Source organism: Mesoplodon densirostris, chromosome 19 (genome assembly GCF_025265405.1).
Source record: "Mesoplodon densirostris isolate mMesDen1 chromosome 19, mMesDen1 primary haplotype, whole genome shotgun sequence".
Lineage (NCBI taxonomy): Eukaryota > Metazoa > Chordata > Mammalia > Artiodactyla > Ziphiidae > Mesoplodon > Mesoplodon densirostris.
This window is the reverse complement of record NC_082679.1, coordinates 58,443,533-58,453,332: the sequence shown is the minus strand read 5'-3', so window position 1 is coordinate 58,453,332 and position 9,800 is coordinate 58,443,533. Positions and strand designations below refer to the sequence as shown.

At 40.1% G+C, this 9,800-nt stretch overlaps 1 protein-coding gene across 1 annotated transcript; it reads right to left on the bottom strand.

Moving 5' to 3' along the window:
* Positions 1-243: 243 nt before the first annotated feature.
* DYNLRB2 (dynein light chain roadblock-type 2) lies at positions 244-9,570 on the bottom strand. The gene is made up of 4 exons (XM_060084543.1): positions 9,449-9,570; positions 7,186-7,261; positions 1,323-1,490; positions 244-485 (listed from the first exon to the last, which is right to left on the bottom strand). The coding sequence occupies exons 1-4, from the start codon at positions 9,449-9,451 to the stop codon at positions 442-444; spliced, it is 291 nt and encodes a 96-aa protein (XP_059940526.1). The 5' UTR covers positions 9,452-9,570; the 3' UTR covers positions 244-441.
* Positions 9,571-9,800: the final 230 nt, after the last annotated feature.

The following is a 9,800-nucleotide window of genomic DNA, read 5'->3' as shown; positions in this document are numbered from 1 at the left end:
TCGTTTAAGCTGGGAAAGCACCTATAGGTCCCTGAGGGCTGGGACGCCCTGCTTCCCTCCTAGCCCCACTCTGCTCCACTGAAACTCCCTGGCATGTCAGTGAAATGGGCAGAATCACACTTCTATTCTAGTTCTTGGTGGCCAGTAATTCTAGACGAAAAGAACTGTCTCAAGGAAGGCTGTCTTCTCACTAAAATTCTTTGGTTTTGTGTATCGTAAAAAAATGAGGCATACATACCAGAATTTATTTATTATATAGCTAAATCACAAATTTACAATACATTCGAAATGGACTAAATGAGACGTGTAGAACAGTTTGAATGTAAAAATAGAAAGGAATGTCCAAAAGATCATTTAGATTGGATTATAATTTTAGGAATCTTTAAAGAGTGAAGTTGTTTTCAGCCTGGAGTCCCAGGACAGAACGTGGCCATTGCAGGTCTATTCACATGGATTCTGAATGACAATCAGAAGATATTCCTTATCTGTGGAGATATATGGACAAAGTTAATCCACCCTAAAAATTAAATTTAATAAATGAATACTTCAGCTAATCCGCTTTTCTCTTCAACACATCACTTGGACCTTGTGTAGACCAGTGGCCTCCCAGCCTGGCTGCACATCAGAATCACCTGTTGAGCTTTCAGAAAATACCATTACCTGGGGCCAAGCCCCAGAGGTTCTGTCTTTATTGGTCTGGAGTGGAGTCCCAGGTGTCAGTAATTTTTTTAAAGCTCTCCAAGTGATTCTAATGTGCAGCTTGGGTGAGAACACAGGTGTAGGGAAAGCTTTATTTAGTTTGGGGGTAACTCTGATTTTACAGTTGTACTACAGCGAAGTTTGTTCTAGACTAGATTTAGGAACATGAGCCCTGTTTTACACTGACATCCACTAAAACTGTGAATGTACCTCCTTCAAGGAAAGAAGTATTTCTGTGGCTGCTGTCTTTTGATAGCCCCAGTGAATGTGCTGTACTCCAGGGAAGGTTTAAGACCCTACAGACCTTTGATCTGCCCTCTACGTTATCCCCTGGACAGGAGACATTTCTCCCACTCTTCAGAAAGTCTGTGTGCTACGTTCACATAACAGGAAACCTACACCTCCTAAATGTTTTGATTACTAACAACAAAAACAAATGGGCAAAATCCAACGTCTTCCCTAATTTCACGGAATTTTCACATTCAAACTTCTTCATTTTGTAATTGAAGAGCAGTATGTGTCCTATTGCATGTTAAAATCCACACTCCCCGTTATTTGAGACAAAGCTTTTATCCAGTAAAGTAGAAAGATGCCTTAAATAATGAAAAGAAATGCCACATTACCTGGAGCTACCATGATTTCATGTTTCTTTGATCTGATCCTAAGAAAAGTTAGGTCGTTCTGAGGATCAATGTCACGGACTGTGCTCTTGGCTTTCACGGTCAGCTGATGAAGGAGACCCGCATATTGAACTGTTGTCGAGTTGTCCAAGGTCGTTCGGATGGGAATGCCTGGTACGAGATTGAATTTGGGGTTAAACATTTTTTGTTTTGATTATAAAAGTAATATGTGCATCGTAGAAATACTGGAAAATACTGTAATTGTAAAAAGGAAGAAAAAGTGATGGCTCGTATCACTCAAAGGTAACAATTTTATTTCCTTCCAGTCGTTTTGCCATTACGTGGATTTTAAAATTTAGTTGCATCAAACTATAATTACATATTGGACTGTTGCTTTTTTCTTCATTTAAATTATAGCATACAAGCTGTCCTTGTTGACGATGCCATCAACATTATTATTATTTTTTTTCTGCGGTACGCGGGCCTCTCACTGCTGTGGCCTCTCCCGCTGTGCAGCACAGGCTCCGGACGCGCAGGCTCAGCGGCCATGGCTCACGGGCCCAGCTGCTCTGCGGCATGTGGGATATTCCCAGACAGGGGCACGAACCCGTGTCCCCTGCATCGGCAGGCGGACTCTCAACCACTGCGCCACCAGGGAAGCCCTCAACATTATTTTTAAAGGCTGTAGACTTTTGTATTTTTTGGGATATATCATAATATAATCAACCCCCTACTGTTGGATTGTTAGGTAGTGTGTTTTTGTTTTTGTAGCTAATGGTGATGAACATTTTTTACACAAATCTTCTGGAAGTTGTTAATTGATTATTTCAGTACTAAGTTAACATATTACTATTACTATACGATGCATTCCCCTAAGCATCCTGTCTATGGTGAGTCCACTGTGAAATGCTTGGTCTGTGACATGGTGCTTGTTTCTCCCCTGAGGGCAGAAATAGAAAGAGGATATCACTGCACATGCTAGAGGGTATATCAAAAGGGATTTTCAAAATTTCTTTGTAACTTCCTCATACGGTATTTTGCAAACCTTAATTTTTATGCTAGAAAATACAGCAACAAAGACTCTGCAGTTCGGCTGGGCATTCCCTGGTTTGCACTCACTCTTGGTTTAAGCATGATTAAATTTGGCTACTTGTGTGCTCTATTGTTTCATTATATGAGTTTAAAACAGAAGCTATTAATTTAACTGAAAAAATCTAGCCAGACGAATATGCAAGTATAATTCAATTCAGTTCATATCAATCCAGCTCCATTCAGGTCACTCAGCGCTTATTATGGAACAGGTGCTGTGCTAGGTATTTTACATATACTATGTCTAATCAGAACTGGCCTTCATATTATTTTGAAAACTACCAGATCAACCAGGGAATTCCAGGGATTTGATTTGCAGATGTGCCTTGCGTTTAGGGAGACATATGAAGGTGAATTTGGGATCACTGTCAAGTTCCTCAGGAACCTGAATTAAGGCCAATCAATAAAAAAGGCTGACGTGGCTCTCTTGGGTTTTCCCTCAGAGAATGTAGCTCCAGAAACTGGTAAACAAGATGAGCGCTTCTAACTTGGGACTTTACCTGTTTTTCATGAAACTCTTTGAGAGCCTCAACTCTGACTTTGGAACAGACTAATTTCTTTTTAAGAAAACCATTCTCTCCAGAGTGGGTCTTGCCAAAGAAGGCAACGACAATATTTACAGGAAAACCTATTTAAGTAGGGTTTTACAGAAAACTTGTTAATTTCTGTATTATTGTTTCTTGGCCACTTTTTCTCCAGAAGTCAGTTCTGTCTTTCACAACTGATGAACCATCACAAGGCATGTGTCTTTAACAAGCAGGAAACTGAAGTATAGCAAGCACTCAACCTTTCAAGGGCACTTTTTGACCAAACAGTTTTATTTTGCATCATGAAGACCGACTACCTACAAAGTCTGCATTGCTCAGTGTCAAAAAAGAAATACAACCAGAATAAATTATTTAAACTGTAGATGACAGGATTATGAATCAGATACTCAGGCCTACTTAGTCAGTCTATTCATGATCCAAGTCAATAAATAAAAGGGCTAGCCTTTCTGAATAATAAGTGCACACTGTGGAAACTCTTGGAGTTTTTCATATCCACTGCAGACCCTTGGGAAAAAAATCAATCAACAAATATTTATTGAGTTCTTGCTTGAGACTATGTGAGGTAATTAAAAAATAATTTATTAGGAAGTAATTTTAGCACATGGTATAAAATTCACCCACTTCCCCTTCTGAGAGGTAACTCCTGTTCTCAGTTTCTTGGGTGTCCTTGCAGAGATATTCTAAGTCTATTCCAGTTTGTTTGTGTTTGTATTCTTTAACTGTATCATTTTCTATTCTGTACCTTAACTTTTTTCATTTAATACACTCAGGAAGTTGTTCCATTCAGTCCGCATAAGGCTAGGTCATTCATGTTAATGTCTGTGTAATGTGACTGTTGAATGGATGCTTGTAACTAACGTGTAACTAATATATCTTCCTGACAGGCATTTGGGCTGTTCCCAATTTTTGACTTTTATAAACAAGGCTACAGAATATGTCTGTGTGCATGCCATTTCACATTTGTATATATGTGTAGGATAAATGCCTAAAATGTAACTTCTAGAACAAAGAGTATATATTCTATCTTCCTGAACTTATGACACTGCTTTACAGTATGACTCTTCATGATCCCAGTAAGCTGGTATTCTTCAACTGTACATTTGGTTGATAGATTATATTTCAAAAATAAAAGGAATTGGCTGGATGGCTGATAAAACCTGATGAAACTCAAATGATGGATTGTTAGAAATGTCAAGAATATTTAAAATTAAGAGTCTGCAGAAATCAGGCTTATATACATAAGAATATATGACAGATATGACTGTCTGGGAAACAAATATACATGTTCACCAGTATCTAGTTCTGTGATCAGTACTGCAATACTGTAAACAATGAATTATTTTGTAAATGGGAAACCAATGTTAACAAAGAATCTAACAAAAACCTATACTCCTCAGCAGTGGGCTAAATTGATAAGTCCACTTTATTGTCATGAATAAGAAGTCTATGTTTCAATAATAGTGAAACCAAAGGACACTATTTAACATGGCAGAGGATGAGATCTAAATGGATAAACGTGGTAGAAGGCCTACCTAGCCACAATTAAAACCTAAAAATTTTTTAAAATGATTTGCCTAGAATTAGTGGACTAAAACCATTGGTACAGAACAAGAACACATGAACACTAGCTTAGTTAAATATTTTCAGTGTTAAATTTCATGGGACTTCTGAAAGTTGCAAAGCTGCACTGTAATAGATGGCACTTTCATCTAAAATTGAGTAGGCTGTTGAGATGGAGTATTTCATTTCATTCTGGTCACACAACTTATACCATATGCTGTTAGTAAACATCCTTGTCATATCCTCTGGTTGTTAGTAATCTGACCATAAAAATAAGTCCCTCATTTATATTTTTGGGAAGAAGGTTAATTTGGCTTTCAGAAAAGTGTCCTGAATCCTAACACCTTATCCTAGTAGAGGTTAATTAGAAGTTTATGGGTATTAAAACTAGTATTTTGTTGCCTTTGGATGAGAAAAGTGTTAATTGAGAGACCTCAGGAAAATAAAAGTCATTTTTAATTCTACCACTCAGAGATAGTCACCATAACATAGCTCTGCCTTTCCTTCCATATTTCAGTGTGTATGTCTGCCTGGCCGTATTTAGGATTAGAAGATGCTGGCTACTGCTTCGTCTCCTGCTTTTTTCATCTAATATTGTGAGTAGTTTTTCATGACTCTAAATATTCTTCAACATTTTAAATAGAGTAATGGTTCACTGAGTAAATATTATATAATAAATTTTCAAATTTGCCTACTGTTGGGATTTATGTACTTGTCTGTTTATTTACTGCTATTATATATGGTGCCTCTGTAATATCCTTGGCACCTGAATCTTTTCTTCATCACTTCTTAAACAAATTTCTAGGAGTGGAATTACAGATCATAAGGTATGGATATTTTTCAGACATTGGATGCATACTGCCAGGATTATGTACTTTAGACTAAGTCTTCCAAAGTAACACATTAGATGCATTGTCCAGGGTGTCACAGGTGAATGCATCTGGACTGGGTTGAATAGTGTCCCCTCTAAAATTCAAGCCCACCCTAAACCTCAGAATGTGACATTATTTGGAAACAGAGTCTTTGAAGATGTAATTAGTTAAAATGAGGTCATACTGGATCAGTGTGGGACCTAATCCAACGACGGGTCCTTATAAGAAGAGAAAACAGAGCACAGAGAGGAGAACGTACACGATGATGGAGGCAGAGACTGGAGTGATGCACCTACAGACCAGTCAACAGCAAGGATCGCTGGAAACCACCAGAAGCTGGGCAGAGGCAAGGAAGGATCCTCCTGTGGAGCCTCTGAAGAGAGCCTGGACCCACTGACACTTTGATTTCAATTTCTAGCCTTCCAGAACTAAGAGAAAAGAAATGTCTAATCTTTTTTAAGCCACTAAGTGTGTGGCAGCCAAAGAAAACAAATAAAGCATCTCTGTGAAGTCACGCAAATAACCCATCTCAGGGGGTATGGCAGAGTTTATGCAAATGCCTGAAACTAAAATCAGTTCAACCAGAACCATGGAGTTGGGCTGGATCGCCTCCTGGAAATATGAGGCATAGCTCTTGACTCTCCTGTAGGCTGCTGTTAAATCCTCTCCCTCCTGATCACTCAAGCTGGGTGAATTGATTATATTCATTTGACACTGAGTTTATTAAAATTTTATTTTATTATTTTGTAAAACACATCAACTGTTTTATCTGTACAAATAAATTAAAACTTCCCACATTCACAGAACTATTTAATTACAATTCTGTTAAGTGTTAAGTATTGTGCCAGGCACTTGACAATTATTATTTCACTTAATTGTCACAGTCACCAGTAGAGTAGGTTATTTTGCATTTTTAATGATAAGGGATTGAAGTTTAGAGTTTAAACAGACTTTCAGTGGGTAGTTGCTCACTAAATATTTATTGATGGATTTGCTCCAGAATAATGATTAGCTATGAGAGTCTGTTGCCAAGCACTGAGTTGGCAATGTACCAAATCCATGGTTGTACCATGGATTATGTGAAGTAGCTACTCTTATTTCAACTAGTGCTCTGGGGTTGGTGGCACCTCTTGCCCTTGCAAATGCCTGAATCAGCAATGAAGCCAGCAGAAGCCTTTAAGAGGCTGCCACCATAGCTGAGCATGGAACAGTGTGCCAGAGAAAAGGCTTTGGGGATTGTTAATAGGCAAGTCTCTGGCATAAGTCTACAGATTTCATAGGTGGAAACGTATTGGCCCTTCTTAAACTATAACCACAAAGACTATACTATAAATTACATTAAAATTAATTCTCAAAGATTTCATTAAGTACGGTAAAGGAACAATTTCTTTTAAAAATGAAGATTGAAACTCTGTACGCTTTAGAATGTTAAAACGAAAGCAAACTGCCAACAATGGTATTCTTTCTATCTTCAATATAATAGTTTTATTGATACTCCTGAAATGTTAGAAGAGAGTTACCAAAGCTTTAAAAATTAGACAATGTGCAGCATTTCTTAGGAATATACAGACGTTTTTAGGCATGTCTTATTAATATTTATCTCCCTACCTCTTAGCAGAGTTCTTGGTATGTAATTAATAGATACTCAACAGATGTATGATGAGTAAATGCTCTAGGTAAAATATACAAGATATACTTTTGATTTAAAATTCCAAGATGTTTGCCTAAGGCTTCACACAACAAACAGGCTCTTGGTCGGCTTCTGCCCCTCAAGAAGGCAGCCTGTGAGGTGTTTACCTTCTGCATTTACAACCATCGTTCCTATAACCCCTTTATGGCTCTGGATCCTCTTGAGGGTTTCCTCCACCTCTGCCTGGAAGAGATCAGGAAGAAAATTAACCAGAGAGTCTCTGTGGTGACCCCAGTCCTAATTTGAGTAATGTTCTGAAAGGCCCCTATTCTCCAATCTCCTTAAACTAAGATTTAGAAGCTCAGATTTTTGGAAGAGAGCTTTGAAATTGTCAGGTCCCAGATTTTTGGAAGAGAGCTTTGAAATTGTCAGGTCCCATATGCAAGCCTATGTAAGACCCTCTGCGTACAACCCTGACAAATATCTTGGCTTGAACTCTTATTGAGACAGAAAAGCTTCTTGCCTCACAAGAGCTCACTCCATTTTTATCTGTCTCTATTTACTGGAAAAGTATCCTATGTTGTTGAACAGAAATCTGCTCCTGGTCATCTTTCATTCATTGATCTTTCTGTATTCAAGTGAAAAATCCCTTTTCTACATTATAGATTTAAAAAATATTTATAGAGCTATATCACTGCCTCCTTCTGTCTAAAAGCATCATTTAATGAGAAATCATATTCTCAGTCCTAAATGCCACCTAATTGGGAGTTCAGATGGTTAAATTCAAAATATTCTGTAAAAACAGTGTATTCCAGGATTCTGAATCACATGCATAGACTATATATATTGTACCAGTTTCTTGCCTTCTACAAATGCTAAAATCAAGAATAATTTTTTCCAGCCTGCATATTTTCCATAACTGAGTAATCACTGGATATTCTGAATTCAAACAGTATTCTACAGAGTCTCTTGATGAGGATTTATGATATATTTTTCTTTCTAGCATTGTACAGGTGAACGTTATGTTGCTTTAGTCAAAAGACAGTTTTCTTTTGCCCCTAATGTGGGTGGGAGCACTTATTTCCTCTTTCCACCACTATAGCAGGTGTTTTCTAAATTTCAGGCATTCATGTACTAGATTTATAATTTTTGCCATTATGAATACCATCTATATTATTTACCCAGCACATTCTTAAAATTATTTCACTGCTAAAAGCTTAAATAAATGCATTTTAAAAGGAAATTACACATCACTACCACAAATGTAAATCTGGTATCATTTGTCATAGGCAGAAATAACCATAAAAACAAACAAAACAAAGAGAGAACATATTATTAAATTTTACCCCAATGAAAGCTCTGAGCCTGAGGTCTGCCCTTCAGGTGAAAAATCAAAACTACCAAAGGATAGTGGTATTAACGACCTAACAGTGCCAGAAACTCTCTCCTGGATACAGTCTAAAGGCTGAAAAAAAAAAAAAAAGAGGAATAACTTTCTCTGATGTGATTCACTCTGTGGTTTTTGGTTTTCTGAGCCATCTTAAAGTAGCAACTAACGTCTGCATCTCACGTTGGGAAACACTTATCTTAAAGCGTAATAGCTGTACAGGGATCAATGACTTACTACAGATTTTTGCCATCTATAAGACAACGTCCACAGGTCCTTACAACCGCTGCCCTCGTTTTATCTTTTTCTGTCTTACTTCTCTCCCAAACGCCTCTCGCTGATCTTCCCGGCCTTTCCCTCTCTTTTCCCAGGTGTTTTCTCCTTTGGTGATTTTTGAGCCCCCCTAATACAGTCTCTTAATTCCCAGCGCCAATTCGCTTTTCATTCCTGTCTTAAAAAGAAACTCTTTGCTTTCACTTTGTTCTTTTTCAAACCTTCCTGTCTCCATTTTCCTTTTCTTCTCCTCCCCCTCCCATTCCTGCTGTCTCTTTATTTTCCTTTCTTCTCTCTCAATAACTCCTTCTCCCCTCTCTCCATTTCCTTGTGCTCCTTGTCCCCTCTTTCTTCCCTCTCAGGGTGATTTTTCTCCTCTCCCTCGCGCCGCTCCCCTTTTCAAACTTGCCTCGCTGTCGAGGAGATTTCTCATTCCCCTCAGGATCTTTCATCCCCTCCGTATCTCTCTTCTCTTTCTCCATATCCTCCCTCCACAAGTATCACCCCTCAGAAGTCACCCCCCCCCCGCCCAGATATCTATGCCCCAAGATAGCTTCCCCTATCTAGACATCTTCCCTCCCTCCACGGTCGCCCTCTGGTCCCTCCAGGGTCTCCGTGTCACTCCTCCAAGAAGTTTCTGGAGCCCCCAGCCTTCGCCCCGGCCCCGGGCCCGGCCGGGCCTGGGTCGGCCCCAGGAGCGGGACAGCGAAGGTCCCCTGCCGGTCGCCGCCCTTGGAGCGGCGGGTCGCGGACAGAGCCCCAAGATTTACCATCGCGCGGGCGGCGAGACTCTGAGCTCAGTACGATGCCACCGCTGCCCGGGATGTCAGCAACGCGGCGAGCCGTTGCTACGAGACAGGGGAGGAAGTGACCTCCCGGAAGCGAGGTTGCCCGCGCCTGCGTGCGCGCGGGTCGGGCCCCTCCGGGCAGGCTCTCCCGCCCCGAACTGGCTTGACGCCTTCCGGCCGCCGTAGGCGGAGGCGGGGCACCGTGGCTCCGAGCGCTCACCTGAGGCGCGCCCGGCGCGCGAGCCGCTGGGCATGAGGAGAGCTGAGGGGCTTAGGCCAGGCTCCGGGTCATTCGTTCGTCCTTTCACTCATTCATTCCTTGAGGTACGCGTTC